The sequence below is a fragment of the Patella vulgata genome, chromosome 8 (assembly GCF_932274485.2).
Source record: "Patella vulgata chromosome 8, xgPatVulg1.2, whole genome shotgun sequence".
Classification (NCBI taxonomy): domain Eukaryota; kingdom Metazoa; phylum Mollusca; class Gastropoda; family Patellidae; genus Patella; species Patella vulgata.
Window position 1 is genome coordinate 10,807,734 of NC_065886.2, and position 20,938 is coordinate 10,828,671.

The window sequence follows — 20,938 nt, forward strand, 5'->3', positions numbered from 1 at the left end:
CGCTTATATTAAAGTGGCATCATGGAAGATTAGATAAAGAGCTGACAGTTCTCGCTATAATAATTAAAAAATAGAAAATTGAAAGGGAATATGCTGAAAATTTTAGTCAAATTACTATGAAAAATGTTGATTAATAATAATAGAGTGAAAGAGAAATGGGGTTTAAGGTCCACTCGACACAAACTAGGTCATTTCAGGACTAACATATGGTTCGATTTTAATTCATTAATTCGCTCGCACGTAGGGCTCTTTAGCAGTGAGAGGAAACCCACGAGGTTGGACAGGCGACCCTAGTCCTTGTCCCGTACAAGCGGGGAATCGAAACCTTGCCACTTGACTCTATACATACATGAAATTAAAAAATACTATGTTATAGAGTTTGAACAATCAACATTATAAATACAAGGCCCTGTGTTATGGTTAGCTTAACAACCAAGATTATAAATACAAGTCCCTGTGGTGTAGCTGTATACAACGTACCATTTGAAGACTGGTATCATTTTTGAGTTGTTGTATTAACGGTTGTTCTGAGTAATTATACGATGTCTGGGTATTATAGTTGGCTTGTACATCTTCATCTTTATCCTGTAAAAAATATATACAACAGTTACAGTTATTTATAATATCTAGATGATTTTTTCAGAAATAAAATGAAATAAAGTTTAAGATTATTTTAAGAAATGAAAAGAAACGGTAACATATTATTATTCTGCACTAACAGTGGAGTTTCTGTCTTACTATTCATAGAATTCAAACTGTCAAGGGTTCTTTTACGTGCACAAAAATATGTGAAATGAAATTTAACGTCCTACTGTTCTGCTCCTATTGGTCTAATAACAACGAGCATATGCCATGCAGTGTGCTATGAGGGAAAACTTGCCCAGACAGCAGTGCTATGGCCTACTCTTATATCGAATTCCAACTATCAAGGGTGTTTTTACGTGCATGCAAATGTGTACACAGGACCATGGTTATTCATCTCATCCGTACCACTATACAATGTCCCTTGCCAGTCCCTCCATTCTACAACACTGACAAGATATTTCTCATAAACAGTGATTGAAAAATTGAGCAAATTCAATACTAAGTCTGAGATTGCTTTGTGAACAAGGGGCCAGGTACATGAAATCTCTGTTTCCCATCCTGGGGAACTATCTAGGGATCGTACGATTCTAAATCTGGAGCTCCCGAGCCACACCAACCAGGTTAAAGAAGAAAAGCAATAATAGAAAAAAGAAGATGTGAATCTTTTCCTATTTAACAACAGGACGTTTTATAACATCCTACTCATCCATGACAATATATTATTTTAGTCTACCTGAGAATAACTAGAATCAAATGAATGTGTTGTCTCCCTTGATTGTTCTGTTTTCTTCACATCATCTTCTTCATCACTTGAAATAAACTCATCGCTGTCATCTACTACAAATATACAATAACAAGTTGTGTTGTATTCATAACTAGTTGGGGGCCAAAAGATGCTCTCATACGATAACAAGTTGCAATTATTCATATTATTCAAGTTGATATTATTCATACTTGGATTTCCATAACTACATGCAGGTTGTACTAGTTGAGGCCGAAAAGATGAGCTTATATCTGCCCTCCCTTCCTCTTGTACTAATTGTATTGTGTGCATATATCAAGGATCACCTTGTTTACATGTAGCTAAAGCAGATTTGGCCCGAGTCCTTTTTAACATATTTGACAATGTAAACAGACTTTTTTTAAGCGTCATTTTTTGATCAACTGAAATAATTATGAGATGTCCTCTGGTAATATTTTTCATGAGGTAGTAACTAAGGCTTAATAAAAAAAAGCAATTTGGACTGTTAAAAATGTCTACTGAATTCTAAATGCCTAATTGAAAACTTTGAGGACGTTTAATTATGTCTACAGTATGTATTTTCAAAAATAACTTAAACATACATTATGTAAGAGCTAAATCTGCCTATTGCAGGTCTTTATTTTGGCCTGAAATGTTATCTAAATTATTAATTAGACATTAATTAACCTATCCAGACCATAATCAACTCTCGATGTCATCAGCCTGCGATATTTACTGGATTAGGATTCGATTTGCTGCTCAACTTTCATTCATGATTTAATCATGAAATGGATAATCGGTTCTTTAACTGACAATTTTTGCTTTAGTTTGACAATATGTGTTAATAGCAAAATGACCTGGTCTTTCCATAAAACAGGTTTTTTTTCATTTGAATGTGTTCAGTTTCTAAATGCCGTTTAAAACAGAAGATTTAAATTTTAAATAATTTTAAGCCTATATAATATTTATGAACAGACAAAACTGACTCACAATTACTATCTAAAAATCTCTTGACACGTATCTCTACAGATCCCTGTCTTGCCGATTCCTGGATTAAATTATTAGCTTCCTGATTGGTCAGTTTTGAGACATCAATTTTATTGATTGACAGCACCTCATCTTTAGATTTCAGTTCACAAACATCAGCGGCACTACCTGAAAAATTATATGACTCATGTTTTAATGCAATAAACAATGTGGGGAAAGGCTTGAGTATTTATTGATTTTTGCTAATAATCATTTTTAAGAGACATTTTAGCATGTCAATGAAACTAAGCAACCAATCAACCGGTCTTTATTTTTAGCATATTGAATTGTCTCCCCTTAGTCTTCAAGCGTTGGTCAAAGGTAAATCCTATACTTGTATAAATATTAAGAAGAGAACTTCTCTATTGTGTACTTTTAGTTTTCCACCAATTTGTATCAATTTAAATATAAAATTATGTTACAGTTACATTATTTGATTACTACAAACTAGAATAATTAATTCATGAGTTGTCTCCCTCTAATCTCACAAAATTACTTTTTTGGGGGGAAGAAAAGGCTTTCCTAGATAAATTCTGGCATATTTGGACTTATTCTTGGAGATCATGCATAATTATTTGTACAATACTTAAGGATAGTGATGGTTCTATCTGTGAATACCCCCTGTATAGCTAAAAACTAGGTTAAATTTGTTTCTATGGACCAATTTCTAGTTCACAAAAGGCAAAACTACTTTAAAGTTACAATTTCATATTTTTAAGATATATTTTTAAAATGTATTAAAATAAAGCCCTAAAATAGATGGTATCTATAAACAGTCCTACCTTGTTAAAAAACAATCCTATTAATCCTATAATTCACTGTTGCCAGTTGAGAAATTGGCAAAAATATCATTTTCAACTTCAAATTAAAACGTTTAAAGATAGCTATTCCATGGTGGGGAATAGGAAAACAAGGGAGATAATTGGGAGGTAATTGTGTTATTTATTTCCGGTGTGAAGATTTGTAAGTGTGAGAAAGATAACCTATGATCGTATAATAGTAAGTTGACAACCTATTGAGCAAAAGACATAGAAATAATTATGTTTTGATTTTCTTAGAAAATATGAAATTGTAACTTTAAAAGGTTGATGTGCGTACAAAGATATCTTGAACGTTTTATGATGGATGTGCTCCAGAAACAAAACCTGGATGAGAAGACAGAACTGATAAAGAAAAAGTATACTTTAAGTAAGTAAAATTTGAATTTCTAAAATCAAAACCTACAGAGAATTAGTATTAAATACAGATGAGAAAAATTTCACCCTAATTGGAGTTATCTCCCTTGATGTATATCGTAAATACAGACCTTATTTTTTTTCGATTTAAAGTCAACAGAAATACTTTTTAATTATGTAAAAGTTGAATTTACGCCTGGAAATAAGTCTGTGACAGATACCTTATGACCAGGCTTGGTTGAATTTCTAAAATCAAAACCTACAGAGATAATCTAATATATGTATTAGTGTTATGGATCACAAAAATTTCAGTTTAATGATAAATATTGGAGTTATCTCCCTTGTGCTATATCCTCGTTGATCCTACAATGTACTTTTAAATATAAAGTCTACACAAAATACTGCTTTTAAATTTTAAAAGATGTAGTTATTTAAGAAATAAATGTGATGTATTACGTCTATTCATGAAATAATGAGATAAAAAATGATCTTTTTTTTTTTTTTGATTTTTCTATACGACTTACTCTCATCTTCACAAATCATATCAGCATTGTCACCTAAAGTATATATTTACATAACATCAAATACTTTGTAAAACCTGTTCAACTTGATATGATCTTGAAACAGTGTTTATTACACGACTATTCTGCACCTACTGGGCTAATGAAGGATGAGGGTTACGATAGCAATGTGGCATCTCAGCCAATGTGATTCTCAATCGGCAGTTTCGAAACAGAGCATGCCCCAGGTAACATGTACATGTATTGTCAAGTCACTCATTCAAGAGATGGGTGTATTGTTGACTTCCATCCAGTATGGAGAAATAAATTTATATAATTAAATGTTTCTGGGGAAAGTAAATCTAAGTTTAGGGTGTGCTTTAGAAGTAATCAATTTACTATGTACAACTCCTGATTCTGTCAAAGACAGAGAGAGAGAAATGGGGTTTAAAGTCCACTTGACACAAACTACATGTAAGTCATTTCAGGACTAACATATGGTTCAATTATATTTCAATAATTCGCTTGCGTGTAGGAGTCTTTAGCAGTGGGTGTAAACCGGAGGACCTAGAGAAAACCCACGAAGCCGGACCGGCGACCCTACTCCTTGTCACGTACAACCAGGGAATCGAAACCACGCCAGTTGACTCAATGACAGACTTCATGATGCAGCGCGCACACACTAACCATCCAGCCATTCAACCCCAGCACCTAATCTTGAACTTTACATAAATATAAACATATATAAGAGGTGGCATCAGATGTTCTCAACTTACCTAAACTAACTTTTTCCACCAACACCTGTTGTTTTTCATCTGCTCCACCACATATTGTAAAACCAAACCCACGTTTACTTGTTATTTTGATATTTTTCTCCACACAATCCTGAAACACAACAAATCATATTAATTATATAATCTATTTGAAATAACACTGTTAGCATTGTAGCTACATATGTATGAAACATCATAGGCTAGCTTTATTTAACGTCCACTGCGACAAAAGTAACATGTAATATGGCCGACAATAGCCAATTTCAGTCCTACACATAATTCAAGACACATGTAGATACATGTGTAAAGTCAAGAAAACCCACGACCCTATTCCTTGTCACATACAATCGTGGAATCGAAACTTGACTCTATGACAGACCTTATGATTAAAGGCACACACGTTAACCATTCGGCCACCCAACTGTGTAAGAATACACGTATATCTTGACCAACCATATGAGTTGAAACATATTCACAATTCTACTCACACCACCTCTGTTGTTGGGACTGACAGAAATATGACAGGACTAAATTACACCCACTAGATTGCATTTCTGCCCATCTGTGACATTCCTGAATATAAATGGAGCAAGTCCTAAGATATTTGATATCATTTCCCCACTTTTGTTACAAGAATATCAACTTTGTGACCTTATCAAAGAAAGTCTGATTTTGAGAATGGTGTATATTATGACCTTGTGTTATAGTAGCAAGGGTGTGCGTAGTTATAGTACATGTAGCAAGGGTGTGCATATAGTAGTCTGATAATGAGGACAGCAAAAGAGATAGTTCTAAAATCCCAAATCAAGTACATGTAACATTTCCAGCTTATTATTAGTAGGACTGTAGTAAGTCTGGACTCAGACTAGTAATTATTTCCCCTTATTTCATGATGGACAAATGCTGTGCGAGTTATAAATAAACAATTTTTCCCTTAATTTTTTTCTCCCCTCTTCCTGCATTTTTGGGTTGACTTTTTGGTCTAGAATTGGAGAAAAGGGATCAAATTTGCAATTTCATACCAGTTTTTGGGTAATACTGATGATATTACAGCAGAGGGATAGGGGGTGTAAAGTGTCTTTCTGCAGAGCAATCATTGTGTCGGAAGTGAGATTTTCACCCCAGTCAACATCAAATTCCCGTAGCAAAAAATCTGAACAGTCAACCCCCTACAAAATTATGATGAGGAGATTGCCAAATGTAGTCACCATTGTGCCTATGAAGATTGGAACCAACGGAATGTTGAGCAAAAAGCTACAGCCTGTGATGTTACAGCCATTTAACATTGAAGTCAATGGGCAAATAATTGTTAGTCTGAGCCCTGATGATAATTCAAGAGTTGCCTCCCTTTAGTCTCCCAGAATTAGATGTACTTGTTATAAAATAAAGGGCATTCCTAGATAAATTATTCTGGTATGTTGATATTTATTCAAGGACATCAGGTGGACAGACAGATGAAACCAGAAAGCAGAAGGGATGATTTCCAATTAAGATTCATGACCACATAATACTCATGTGATGAGGCCTAATATTTGGCAAATCACTGAAGATGTCCAGGATAATATAGTTTACTGCAACATCATCTATTTTCTTTACTAGGTTAGGACTTACATGAAATAGGTTTAGACTATCTAATGATATTGAAGAAAAAGAAATATATATTTATGTTGTAATATTTATGTCATAACTTTATTAACATAGCTAAGATGGTAAACATTGTGATCATCATTTCCCTGATGAAAATCTGTGACCAAAATGTTAGAAACATATTTACATGTATCTACATCCTCAGCTGTACAGGACAGAGTGCATAGCAACAAACAGCGTCCAGTCATTCGGATGGGATGAAAGAACAATGTTCTGTTTCTGTGGGTGAATGTAAAATAAATCTTAGAAGAAATGTTGCACATGCCTAGCTGTCTTCATTAGCTTGCTGATTGGTGCAGAACAGTAGGACGTTCAACCCAGGCTCATTTCATTTGATGCTAACCTGGAGGGCGGGTGTTCGATCCCTGCGATGGCCGAGAAAGTTCATCAGGATTTACCTACGCTGTTGCCCCTTGTCTGTAGTGTGGAACAAATAGCCTGGCAAGGGACAATGTATAGTCTTTTGGATGGTACAAAATACTGAGGTTCAATGTACACATTGGCGTGCACATAAAAGAATCCTTGACAGTTAGAATTTGAAATAAGATTAGGCCGTAGTGCCACTGCCCGGGCAAAATTCCCCTCATAGCACAGTGTATGGCATATGCCCGTCTTCATTAGCACAGTAGAAGCTGAACAGTAAGATGTTAAACTCTATTTCATTTCCTATTGTCATAGAATCAACTTTAGTGGCATACATGACAGACATATACATGTACATGTAAATGTATGAATACCATTGCCTCCACTAAGTTTAGAGTATAATGTCCAACCTTTTTAATTCCAATTTCTACCAGATGTTCTGTCTGTGCTGTTTGACGTGCATGATATTGAAACAGTCCCATTGTTTTTTTCAAAATCAGAATTTATTTATTCTTATAAATACATGTACATCTAAACATCCAACTGTTGTAGATTTGAACTCACCATGGTGACAGTATTGTGTGAACTACTAGTATTGTTCATTAAATTCATTATACATGTAATTCATTGACTCAACATGGTGGTGATATCATTGTGGGAATTACTGTTCATTAAATTCTCCATAACCTGCACATGTAATCGATTGGCAATTCATTGTTTGAAATTCATGAAATTATTTCATTCTTATCTTGACAAGTTTTTCAAATTCAACACTCTTCAGATTTACTCATGTCTATTAGTGAACAACCTGCTCACAGATTGACTTTTAATTCATTTATCTTGTCTGTTAGTATTTACTTGAACAACTGCTCACAGACTGACTTTCAATTCATTCATCTTTTGAGTTGTGGTAAAAATTTAATTACTATTCAGTTATTTATGTTAAATTAATGTGTATGTGAAGAACTGTTCACCAAGAGACCTTGAAATTATTTCAGAACTGTTCACCAAGAGACCTTGAAATTATTTCAAGTACAAATTGAATTACTGTTCAGTTAACCTTTAATTAATGCTGGTCTGTTTCTGTGACGAATAGAGTGAATACTCATCTCAAAGGCCAAACAACTTTAAAATTTTGATCTCTTTGGAAAAACATGAACCTTTCTCTGTGATTTTGTCCAGCACTGATTTGTCATTTGTCATTTTTATTGATATTATTATTGTCCAGCATAAAGTTAAAATGTTAGGTACAGCTTAAAACTTTTATTTCCAGGCCTGGGGTCTAATTCACGAAAACTTAAACAAAAATATATTATGGATCCTACCTTTTGATTGGTTGGGGATTAAAATCCTGGTAGAAATTTTAGCCAATGAAAAGCCAACATTCTTCAAATGTTTTAGTTTAAGTTTTCTTGAATAAGGTCCCTTGGCCATCCCAAACCCCCAACTCTCACTTCAGTCAAAAAGGAGCTAATTGCTCTTACTCTGCAGGGAGTAATTATTTCAAACTGAATACAATAAGGAATATGATATTTGGGAGAAATCATTGATCTTACCTTGCCCGTGATTTTATTACTGCTATATACAGAGGAGGAAGTTGTCGCTGACGATGATGTCGTCGTTGTAGACATATTATTACTTGTCCGGTCTCGTGGGTAGGGTTTAGGTGGCTTCCCAGCATCAAAACTATTTGAATGATCAAAATTCTCGAAAGACTTTTTACGTGCATTTAAATCCACTTTAGCATCGAACACGGCCGTCCTCGTCACAGGTTTATCCTCTGGACTTTCGAATCTGCTTCGGATATTATTGATTTTATTTGCTGGCGACGCCACACCATTATTCCTCCTATTCTGACGCGACACACTATCTGCTAATCCTTTAGAATCACCGCCGTCTGCTTCAAACTTACTCGTAATATCCGACAGTTTGCTGCTTCGACCAACACCTGAACGTTCACTGATATTATTTTTATTATGCGAATGGTTATGCTCGGAATAATCTGATTGGTTTATATCACTATAGTCTTTGGTTTTATTATCCAATGGCTGGTTGTTATTTTTATCCTCTGTTTCTGAATGGCTAGATTGATCTCCTTCTGCTTCACTACCAGAATCTTGTGCCCATGGTGCTACATTGCCGCTCTTTTTCTGAAAAAAATTTAAAAAAATTAAACAATGGAAGTGAGTGAGTGAGAGTGTGAGAGTGAGAGAGAGAGAGAGAGAGTTTAACCTCCAATTCACACAAATTGGGTCAGTTCAATTTTATTTCAATAATTCACTTCAACAGATTTAAACACGATTGGCAGTTAATGATTTAATTAAAAAAATGGATAATCAAGACTTTGTTTACTATCGTAATAACGGTGGCAATGACAATCGAGACTCCACTTTTCTCCAAAACGCCTCAACATCGCTCAGATCGAAGTAATTTGACTGAAATTTTTAACATATTCACTTTTCATTATCTCTTTATCTAATCTTACTTAATGCATCTTTAACTAATATGTATATCAAAGAACTGGGGGAGTTGATATTTACATGTACCAAAGAGTTAAAGGAACTGGGGTAGATGATATTTACATGTGCCAAAGGGTTAAAGGAACTGGGGTAGTTGATATTTACATGTACATGTACCAAAGGGTTAAAGTCTACTTACTGATTTACTACTTGGTGTAGACGTTACTGTTGTATGTTCAGCTGTAAAACTTGAACTTGTACTCTGTGTAACGGATGATTTGATTGGACTAATGAACAGATCATCATCTTCTTCTTCATCATCAATAGGATAACCTCTGAAACCTCCTCCACTCTTTCTTCGTTCTCTGAAATATTCAAATATTTAAATAAACAAGAGATGAAACTAAAGAATTTCTACATGGGAGAATTTATTGTGACCACTAACAAAGAGGTGCCGCTTAAAAGGTGTGGCTGCTCGTACAGATTCTACGGTACTAACATGCCATGGACTAGGAAATGAGTATAATGTCATAGCAGCCATCTCGGAATTGTGACGTCAAATCAAACATCAGAGTCTTTCATAAGTTAGTGATTTAAATGTCCACTCACCACAAACTAGTTCATTTCAGGAATAACATATGGTACATTATTATTTCAAAAATTCGCTTGTACATAGAGGTCTTTAACAGTGTAGCGAAACCAGAGAAAACAACCGAGTATACATGTAGGAAACTGGCGTATGTACCACAAAGAATAAGCTTGTCGATTGTAACTATCAATGTCAACCTTAAGTTTAATCACATACACTCACACCATCTTCAATTGGTTGGAGCAGAAAAATAGGACATTAAACCCCATTTCATTCATTTTGACTACAACTAAGTCTGATATAAAGCATTTTTGTTGTTTTGATCTGGCATTTGAAAACAATTGCATATAAAAAGTTGGCATATAAAAAAAAAATCCTGTCTAAAAGTATGGAAGTCAAACCCACCTTTCTTCCTGAATTTGTTTAAAAGATTTTATGGAATTGGTTTTATTTTGTCGTTCGTCTTCTTCCTTTTTCTTGGCCATTTCTTCTTGTTCTTCTTTAATGACAAACGCTTCCGATTTACTTTTTCTTCTTGATTTCCAATTACCCAGTGTCTACAATAACGATAAATAATATACAATTACCCAGTGTCTACAATAATGATAAATAATACACATGTGATGTCAAGCATTGATGTTGTTGTTGTACCATAGTTTCAAATACCGGTAATGTACAGGCAACATGTGCCAAGTGTGCAATATTTATACTAGATGAAATATTTGACTCACATGACGATTTCATTGAAATGCATGTGTAAGATGCTGGCTCGCTAGTCTGGAGGTCAGGTGTTCGATCCCTGCATTGGCTGAGAAAGTTCATTCAGATTTTCTGGCGTGGTTCCCCCTTGTCAGTGATGCAGGACAGTGGGTTGACAAGTACAGCTGTCTAGTCGTTCAGATGGTACGAAAAACCGAGGTCCCGTGTACACATTGGCATGCACGTAAAGGATCCCTTGACAGTTGGAATTCGATATAAGAGTAGGCCGTAGTGCTGCTGTTCAGGCTAAATTTCCCTCATAGCACACTGTAAGATGTATGCCGTCTTCATTAGCCCAGTTCGGAGCAGATCAGTAGGCCGTTAGAGTTTAACGGTTAAACCCCATTTCATTTCATTTCATTGAAATGCAGTGTCTGTATTTTAAGTTGCTTTAATATGGAACACAAAAACTAATTTTTAATTAAAGAAGCGTTTCATTGAGACTTCTCTCAATGCTATCAAGCAAATGATTTGATTATCCAGAATGAAATGTCGCTTTAATTGAAATAGTAATTGTACTCCATATTATGTTTTTGTGTTTATTACGTACGTCAAACACCGCACAAAGAAGGAATTTGTCATATTCTTACTAATCCACAGGAAATCAAATATGTCAAAAATTCATAAGAATACAAAATTTTGAAGATAACAACTCGTCCAGATCCTAGATCTTTGTTTTAATGAGTAATGTTCCTACTAGGGTTCTCTAGTTTTTATCAAGTAATGATAAGCAGTATTCTATAGAATTATGACCAGGTATTTAAAGATACATTCCCGGGTACAAACTGGACTAAAAACATATTCAAACTAATTAATTTATCATAATTTTGCTTCAAATCCTTCTCAAAACATTGCAATTGTCAGGGAATACCCTAGCTATAAAAAATCGATCAAAAGAGGTCATGTTTGTGTCACGTGACTTACCTCTCTCAGTACATAGCAACACAAGCGAAGTCGGAGGAGAATTCATTGCATACACACCAAGACATATTTATTACAAATATCGAAGCCTAATTAAATTTTCGGATTATCCACTGCCCACGTCTTTTTCCATGATTTTTATCTCGGAAAGTGTTGTACTTCTAATTCTTCATAAAATTTATCAAACTGTTCATCAAGCGCTCAATCTCCGCGTGCAACCTTCGACATTCCTAATCGCCGGGCTGTCGATTAGGGAAACCCTTACATTTTTGTCCTGTATGCGCTCCATGAGTGTTTTTCGGGGAATCCAGTATTTTTCTAGTAAGATTGGATATTTCTACTTTCCATATATACCAAAATTGCCATACTTTTATTTTAAATAACCACCCGACAAATACTTTTCTGAGAACGGAGCTTTAATACAGCCATTTATCCAATATTAAAGGGTAAACTTAGTCACTGATACGTTATTTCTTAGACACTGTCCCTCATTAAGTTACCTAGTCTGTGGGTCATTATTGTATATGTGTTATTATTGTTTAAAATACAGATGTGACGTCACCTTTTGATGTTTGCGTACCAACTTGCCAATCATACATTATTTATACTAGTGAATTATTGAACTCACTGTAAAAGCATGCGCGGAGTGTCTGTATTTTAAGTCGTTTACGGCCCTCTTGTTTTTACAATACATTACTTAGTGTCTGGCTCTCGATCATTAAACAATACTTATGTATTGTTACAGAATATAAGATTATACCAAGACGAAGTGAGTTGTTGAATTATTGTATGTTCAATCTTACACCCCCAACTAGATTGAACATACAACCCATCATCGAAGGTTAGACTATAAGCAGGTCCATAAACCCTGGATGATAGAATTGTGACCTGTATATTCCAGTTCAATTACTAAAGGCTAACTTACCGATTGCCAATCATCTTCATCTTTGGCGATTTCTGTTGCCACAACTTTTGTCTTTTTTACTTCTTCCACCTGCTTTATTTGCTCTTCTGCCTGTTTCGCAAGATCTTCTGCTCCTCGTGATTTTATAAACTGTAGTGGATCCGCAGTAGATTGACTGATTCGTCGTCCAGGCATATTTCTCGTTGGGTAACCATCACAACTGTCCGACGACTGTCGTGAGTGACTGCGATACGATCCATCTAAACTGTCCGTCGACGATGATCTTCTGTGATTAAATGACGGCACGGCCAGATCCGGACTACTACGATACATTCCATTACGCTTGCCTTCACGATACAAACTCTCATTAGTGGCTGAATAACGGGGACTACTATCTTGCCTGCTAGAAGCACTGGATAATCTTCCTCCTACAGGCATGTTATCGAATATTTGTTCATCAAGACTGTCCTCTGATGCTTTACCATACGAAGCATATGATTCATAAGAACTATCTCGTACGTGACGATGATTTATGGAATCTTTTATACTATTTCCCGATACTCCCCCGTTTGACCCGTAAGCACTCGAATGATCGTAGGAGTCCCAAGAACACGATGAATCAAGTCTGTAAATATGTTCGTTAGATATTATATCCTTGTTATGGTGGTTGATTAATGGGGTGAAGGCACTGAAATCTAGATTAGGCACTGGGTACGTATGACAAACAGCTCGTCCTAACCAATAAATTGTTATAGCAACCTGAAAAACACCAAAAAAAGATACAATTAAATCATTGAGAGAGAGAGAGAGTTTAAACGTCCACTCGACACAAACTAGGTCATTTCGGGACTAACATATGGTTCAATTTCATTTCAATAATTCGCTTGCTCGTAAGGGTCTTTAGCAGTGGGAGGAAACCGGAGGACCCAGAGAAAACCCATGAGGTTGGACAGGTGACCGTACTCCTTGTCACGTACAACAGGGGAATCAAAACCACGCCAGATGACAGACCCTATGATACAGCGTGCACCTGCTAACCATTCAGCCATCCCTCCCCCCACCATAATCCTTTGAATCTGGAAAGAAATAGTAAACTAAAATCCCATTTTTTAAATGTTTTATAATTTCAATAATTGTAATGGACTCGTATCATTGTGAAATGTACTAATAGTAAGTGCAGGACAAACCCATGGACAAGATACACAGTATACACAGACATGTCAAATAGTGATTGGATATCGGGGACTAGCCAGAAGCGTCCACTATCCACGCCAACAATTGGTTCTCTGATCTATTTATAAAGTCTTGTGCTTAACACAGACAACATCAGCCGAATTAACAGTAGCCACTCTACTGAATATATGTTAAATCTTATTACTGTAGAAACGATACAAAATAAATAAAAATATTAAATTAAATTTCTGAAAACACATACACAATCTTCTTATTCATGAACTAACACATACATAATTTTATGCTTTGTCAGGTCTCCTTTTCGAAAACTTCAGAATGGACAGAATTTACAGTGTATGTATACAAAATGTCAGTAACAGTATTCCTAATGTCAGTAACTTCCTACTCTTATCACCTGTATGAAGCCCCTGTGTATAACCATATAACATCAAGTCCCTGTGTATGACCAAACCACATGTAATCAAGCCCCTGTTCATGGACAGAATAAAACAGAAGTTCTCATCCAAAATCTCTTTTGGCAAAGAGAGGAAATTACTCATGGAAATTATTTTGAGTCTATTCATCAACAGAAAGACGTCAGAATGACGACACAAGTTCTTACAATAATCCTTCAGCCAACATTACAACAATGCATTCTGTACGTCTTCTAGGTGTGTACAATTACTAAATATAGAATAAATCTCTGTTTCACTATTTCAATACTTTCAATAGAAAAATTGTAGTTCTATCACATAATGAGAATTATTGTAGCCAACTGATTTCTTAAAGATACATTATGGGAGATTAGATAAAGAGCTGGCAGTTCTCACTATAATAGTTAAGAACTACATAATGTAAAGGCAATTTGCTGAAAATTTCATTCAAATTGATTCACTATGAACCGAGAACTAAGTGATTGAAATTTCCGGCTAGCCTTGATCATCATTACTAAAGTCAGTACGATATAAACAGCATAGTCTCGATTATCCATTTAATCGTTAAATCGTGAAGGAAAGTTATGCAGTAAATCGGCTCATAATCCACTAAAGATCACAGGCTAGCGATGCCTTAGAGAGTTGATTATGGTCTGGATAGATTAATTAATGTCTAATTAATAATTTAGATAACATTTTGATTTAGCTTGTCTTCATTATCCCAGTCATAGCAGAACAGTAGGACATTAAACCCCATCTCATCTCATCTCATCTCATCTCATTTCATTTATTAATCAAAAGTTAAATAACCTATATGGGTACATTTTTTATCGTGGATTGAGATTGGCGACTTCAACCTATCTCTATATAAAAATACATCAGAGAAGTGATATCAGGTGCTCTAGAAAGACAACTACCCTGCCTTATATACAACACATATCACTAGTCATTTAGGAAGATAACTATAACTTGGATTTCAGAAGCAGGCTAGGGTACCAATTAATACAACAACTGCAACATAATGCAACATACCAATTAATACTGCAACATATGTCTAAGAAAACCACGCAGACAGTTTTAAGAGTCCTAGCTGCAAAATCACTGTGTCTTATTGGCCGACAATTGAAATTATGAATACGAGTAGGGTGTAGCAATGCTGCCTAGGCAAAATGTCCCTCATAGCACACCGTATGGTGTATTCCCATCTTCATTTACCCTTTGATGCAGGAAAGTAGGATGTTAAACCCCATTTCATTTCAATTCTTATTGGTTGACTGAGAGATGGGGTGGAGAGTGATTAAACTTTCCCATTGGTTGATATATCCGAGGCTCGGCCATATCTTACCTGTACAACAGATGTTCAGGTAATTAAATCGTTAATTAGTTTTATAGGTTATATATAGACTAAATACATGTACATGAATTATTTAAACAGGTGTCTACCTGCTTATCAAATAAAATCTTAAATAACCCATTAACACCTCATCGTCATTTTAACCCTATAGAGGTGAGTCCTTTATCACCTGTTTATTTACCTATTAAATCCCTTCAATTAGCCCCTTATTTTCCTTTGATGTGCAGGATTATTACCATTAGTGTGTATTACTCAAAACAGTCATTCTTAACTACATCAACATCAACCTATAAGGCTGATTTAGTCAACCAATGATATGTCATCTTAAGTTGAGATTATCTAACGCCTGTTAACCAATCAATTCTTTTGTAACATTTGATACATGCCTTTGATCTTCTTGTCCTGGTGAGTAACTATGACAACAATTACGAATCAAAGGTTAATTGAGATCAGACTCCCAGGTCCAAAATAAACAACAAGTTTATCTTTCTGTAGTAAGTCCAAATCCTCTACAGTCATATATTTACACTTGAGATTCCAAGAATCAGTGGGAGTAACAGTGGCTCAGTGACTAAGGCGCTAGGTTCACCAGCCAGGAGATTCCAAGAATCAGTGGGAGTAACAGTGGCTCAGTGAATAAAGCGCTAGGTTCACCAACCAGGAGATTCCAAGAATCAGTGGGAGTAACAGTGGCTCAGTGAATAAAGCATTCGGGTTCACCAACCAGGAGATTCCAAGAATCAGTGGGAGTAACAGTGGCTCAGTGACTAAGGCGCTAGGTTCACCAACCAGGAGATTCCAAGAATCAGTGGGAGTAACAGTGGCTCAGTGAATAAGGCGCTAGGTTCACCAGTCAGGAGATTCCAAGAATCAGTGGGAGTAACAGTGGCTCAGTGAATAAGGCGCTAGGTTCACCAGCCAGGAGATTCCAAGAATCAGTGGGAGTAACTGTGGCTCAGTGAATAAGGCGCTAGGTTCACCAGCCAGGAGATCCTGGTTGATCCAGCTGTTGGCAGAGAGAAAGTTCCTTAGGATTTTCCAGCATGGTTTCTCTTAGTCAGAGGACAAAAAAAACCCTGACATCCTGTGTACACATTAACGTGCACTAAAAGATCAAGATCCGTTGTCAGTTTGAATATAATGCTGATTAGAGAGAGAGAGAGAGAGAGAGAGAGAGAGAGAGAGATGGGGTTGAAAGAGAGAGAGAGAGAGAGAGAGAGAGAGAGAGAGAGAGAGAGAGAGAGAGATGGGGTTGAAAGAGAGAGAGATAGAGAGAGAGATGGGGTTGAAAGAGAGAGAGAGGGAGAGAGAGAGAGAGATGGGGTTGAAAGAGAGAGAGAGAGAGAGAGAGAGAGAGAGATGGGGTTGAAAGAGAGAGAGAGGGAGAGAGAGAGAGAGAGATGGGGTTGAAAGAGAGAGAGAGAGAGAGAGAGAGAGAAGAGAGATGGGGTTGAAAGAGAGAGAGAGAGATGGGGTTGAAAGAGAGAGAGAGAGAGAGAGATGGGGTTTAACCTCCACTCGACACAAACTAGGTCATTTCAGGACTAACACATAGTTCAATTTTATTTCAATAATTCGCTGGCGCGTAGGGGTCGTTAGCAGTGGGAGGAAACCGGAGGACCCGGAGTAAACCCACAAGGTTGGACAGGCGACACTACTCCTTGTCACGGAGAATCAATGCCGATTAGACGGAAGCGACGCTGTCCTGTCAAAACTCCCCTCATAGTAGATTGAATAGCAGTTGGTGCTGGGTTTGTCTGTGATATCACCTCGGTGGAAGCGGACGTTAAATCAAACTATTTCACACACAGTTCATGGTGCTGAATATTTCATTGGATTTCTAAGGATCAGTTACTTACCTTCCAAGACCCACAAACTAAATATTTCATTGAATTTCAATTTTCATTTTATTCTATTCAATGCAAAAGTCCATATTGACAAGCGTGTAACATCCATTCGAACATCAATATTGTAAATTTACTATATGCTTCTCTATATAATCATTATTCTATTCCAATTCACCCATGCGATGCATTTAACAAATTTATCCAAATTAAAAATCTTTTGAATAATATCCATTAACTTATTATACTCTTAAGCCCATCGATAAAAATTTGGGGAATTATTTATAAAAGGTCCCCCCACCTTTAAAATTATCAATCAACCAGAAAAATCAATTTAAATATATTTAAAACTAATTATTCATCCATGCAGAAAATTCAATTTATTAGAGTGAATTAGGTCTATGTGTATATATAGCCGTTGTATACAGTTATTAAGTACTTGGTACGGTACTCATTTGGTACAGTAGGCTTGAATTAGCTTACATTGTAGGTCTGTGTATATATATTTGACAATATTAGTACATCCGTAAACCTGCACTACTTTATTTCACGGTTAATAATAAAAAGATAAAAGGTATGAGCACGATTTGTGGATTTGGCGCTATATAAATGGACATATTATTATTATGCTTATTGGTTTAATAACATTTTAAAGTACTCTTTCGTTCATCTGGGGAGCTCGTCAGGCAGCTGGTAATTACAGTTAAATGGGGGAGATGGGATGGTCTAGTGGTCTAGTCTCTCATTTTGAGCTCTAGCTGGTTGGTCACCTCAGGACCTATTGCCCACCGGCCAAAACCTTGCTACGAGGACAAGAATGCACCCGAATGCCATCTCCTCCGCGGTCCAGATCAGGCGATACCCTATAGTACTTGTTTCCAGGTGCAACGCCTTTGGTTGGAAACTATGAATGGTCCTCCACATACCACTGGACACTAACTCAAAAGGTACGTTTGCACCTTTAATTAAAGAAATTAAGGCGTTAAAATTCCTTAAATCAAAGCTCTATCTCCAATCTACATCGGATGAATCTCCCACTTACCACTGGCTCTTGTTGTATGTTTCCTAGGAAACGCTTGAAGAGGCATCAATCCCGACTAACGAACAAAGTTATAACTTGGTAAACACCTCCATTTAGTAAAGTACATATGGTTGGGTTACAGTACATTCTATACTAATGCATTTTTCTATGCATATATACACCAAATCAATTTATTTCACAAATTCAATATATTTAAAATTCGCTTATATTAATGGGCCGTGTATTGAACCTGAATTAATTGAAATAGAATTCATAGATAATAAAAGTTGATAATGTAACATATATATAATAACCAGGGTTCCTATGAACAGGGGGGGTTGCATGGCTGAATGGTTAGCGTGCGCGCGCTGTATCATAAAGTCTGTCATTGAGTCGACTGGTGTGGTTTCGAATCCCCGGTTGTACGTGGCAAGAAGTAGGGTCACCTGTCCAACCTCATGGGTTTTCTCCGGGTCCTCCGGTTTCCTCTCACTGCTAAAGACCCCTACGTGCAAGCGAATTATGTAAATAAAATTAAACCATATGTTAGTCCCGAAATGACCCGGTTTGTGTCGAGTGGACGTTAAACCCCATTTCTCTCTCTCTCTCCTATGAACACCGGCAGGTCTTTCATTTATATCATTTTGTCGCACTCATTAATTCCCTTTCAACCAGGTTTCTTGAACACCTGGTCTTTTATTTTCATCATTTTGTCTCACTCTTTAATTCCCCTTTCAACTTGTATTTAATAATCTAACTGAGTGGGAAAAATTCTTTTGAAATGTCCGACCTAACAAGGTAATATAATAAGTCAAATGAATGAGAGATGATTTGAACGAACTGTTTGACCAGAAATCACCAGGAATGTTGCCACTTACAAAACGAAGGAATCTTTTTCTTTTGAAGTTTTTGTAACATGTGGGTTTTCGTTGATAATTTAACCAGGATGTTAGAATAGTTTGTGTATTCTAATAAGAACATACAACACCCAGTAACTGTCACGACCGACCGATCAACCAATAGACTCAGTTCTTTTATTCATCCTTTCCATATAATTATCACTTATACAAACCAATTTACTAAACTGTAGAATTTTATAGTCATGGTGGCAAATACTTCACCTTTTAAAAAGGTTATTGTCAATAACTTGAATTACCAGCAAGTCTGGACATTGGACATAAGGCAACTGTCACAGACTTTTTCAGTATCACACTTAACATATACAATGTATATACAAAAGCCTGGACATAAGGCTGCTGTCACAGACTTTGACAGACACAAATCATTATACAATATACATGTACAGTATATATACAAGGGTGGGCATAAGGCTCCTGTCATGGACTTTGATAGACACATTATTACACAATGAGTATATACAAGGGTGAACATATAAGGCTCCTGTCATACATGTATATAGACTTTGAGAGACACATATTATTACAGAATGTATATAAAGGGTGGACATAAAAAATAAGGCTCCTGTCACAGACTTTGATAGTCACATATTGTTACACAATGAGTATACATGTATATATAAGGGTGGGCATAAGGTTCCTATCACAGACTTTGATAGACACAACACATATACAAGAGTGGAAAGTTATTTAACAATGTGTGTAATAATTTGTATCTGAGAAAGTCTGTGACAGGGGCCTTAATTTCCAGGCTTGATAACCCGTATCTGTACCATTACAAATTTTCTGGATAATTCTAACTTAGCCAAGGAAATGTAGTATCATACGAAAGCGCCACATAATTCATAATGTAAAGAAATAGACTTTAACGAACGTCTGATTAAGGTATTGTCTGAAAAATTGAAATGACGATCAGTGTGTTCACTATGACAATACAATATAAACCAGGAATAGACATGGCGTCATCGTAACCATGACAACATACTCAAATTATATACTTTAACGTCTTATTATATATTGTTTGAAAAATAGAAATGACGATCACAGTACTATATAAATCAAGAACCGATCATGACATCATAGCAACCATGGCAATTACATATTCAAATTATATATACTGTTTTCAAAATAACAAGCATGTTGATCGTACTTGAAATGGTGGAGCCTTTGGATTTTTTAAAGACGTCGCCCCCAAGCAGAAAGAAAGAGAGAAATGGGGTTTAACGTCCACTCGACACAAACTAGGTCATTATAGGATTAACATATGGTTCAATTTTATTTCAATAATTCGCTTGCCCATAGGGGTCTTTATATAGAGAAAACCTACAGGGTTGGACAGGCGACCCTACTGTCAAGTTCAAGCAGGGAATCGAAACCACGCCACTTGACTCAATGACAGACCTTATGATCTAATACACACGCATTACACCATTCGGCCACCCAACCCCTAAAGTGCACGGAATCAGAACCTAGTTTTAAAAATATAGACAAAACCCCTCAGGAAAAATAATTTAAGGTCACTTTCTAAAGTACACAGATACGGTCACAACACAGTTTCAAAAATTTTACCACACGTGTTAATAAAATATGAATAAATACATTACAAATAGTTTATACTGAAGACTGGCTTGACATATCGTTACTACTTTACAATAAACATGATGACAGGCTTGACATCAAAATACTTTCCATTAAACCTTTCTCATTTGTATTCAAACCTATTCGTGAATCGAACACTATTCAATATGTTCA

The 20,938-nt window shown here is 36.0% G+C and overlaps 1 protein-coding gene across 3 annotated transcripts in view; it reads right to left on the reverse strand.

Moving 5' to 3' along the window:
• LOC126830949 (histone-lysine N-methyltransferase, H3 lysine-79 specific) overlaps positions 1-20,938 on the reverse strand; it is a 134,474-nt gene that overhangs the window by 19,120 nt on the left and 94,416 nt on the right. For 2 of the 3 annotated variants that reach the window (XM_050561484.2, XM_050561486.1), the window contains 9 exons: positions 12,465-13,202; positions 10,265-10,416; positions 9,470-9,635; positions 8,368-8,961; positions 4,805-4,913; positions 4,053-4,085; positions 2,318-2,482; positions 1,319-1,422; positions 481-585 (listed from right to left, as the gene is read on the reverse strand). In XM_050561484.2, coding sequence (XP_050417441.1) covers positions 481-585; positions 1,319-1,422; positions 2,318-2,482; positions 4,053-4,085; positions 4,805-4,913; positions 8,368-8,961; positions 9,470-9,635; positions 10,265-10,416; positions 12,465-13,202 — 2,166 coding nt within the window. The remainder of the gene's footprint in view (positions 1-480; positions 586-1,318; positions 1,423-2,317; positions 2,483-4,052; positions 4,086-4,804; positions 4,914-8,367; positions 8,962-9,469; positions 9,636-10,264; positions 10,417-12,464; positions 13,203-20,938) is intronic. The other variant, XM_050561485.2, reaches the window with a different exon arrangement.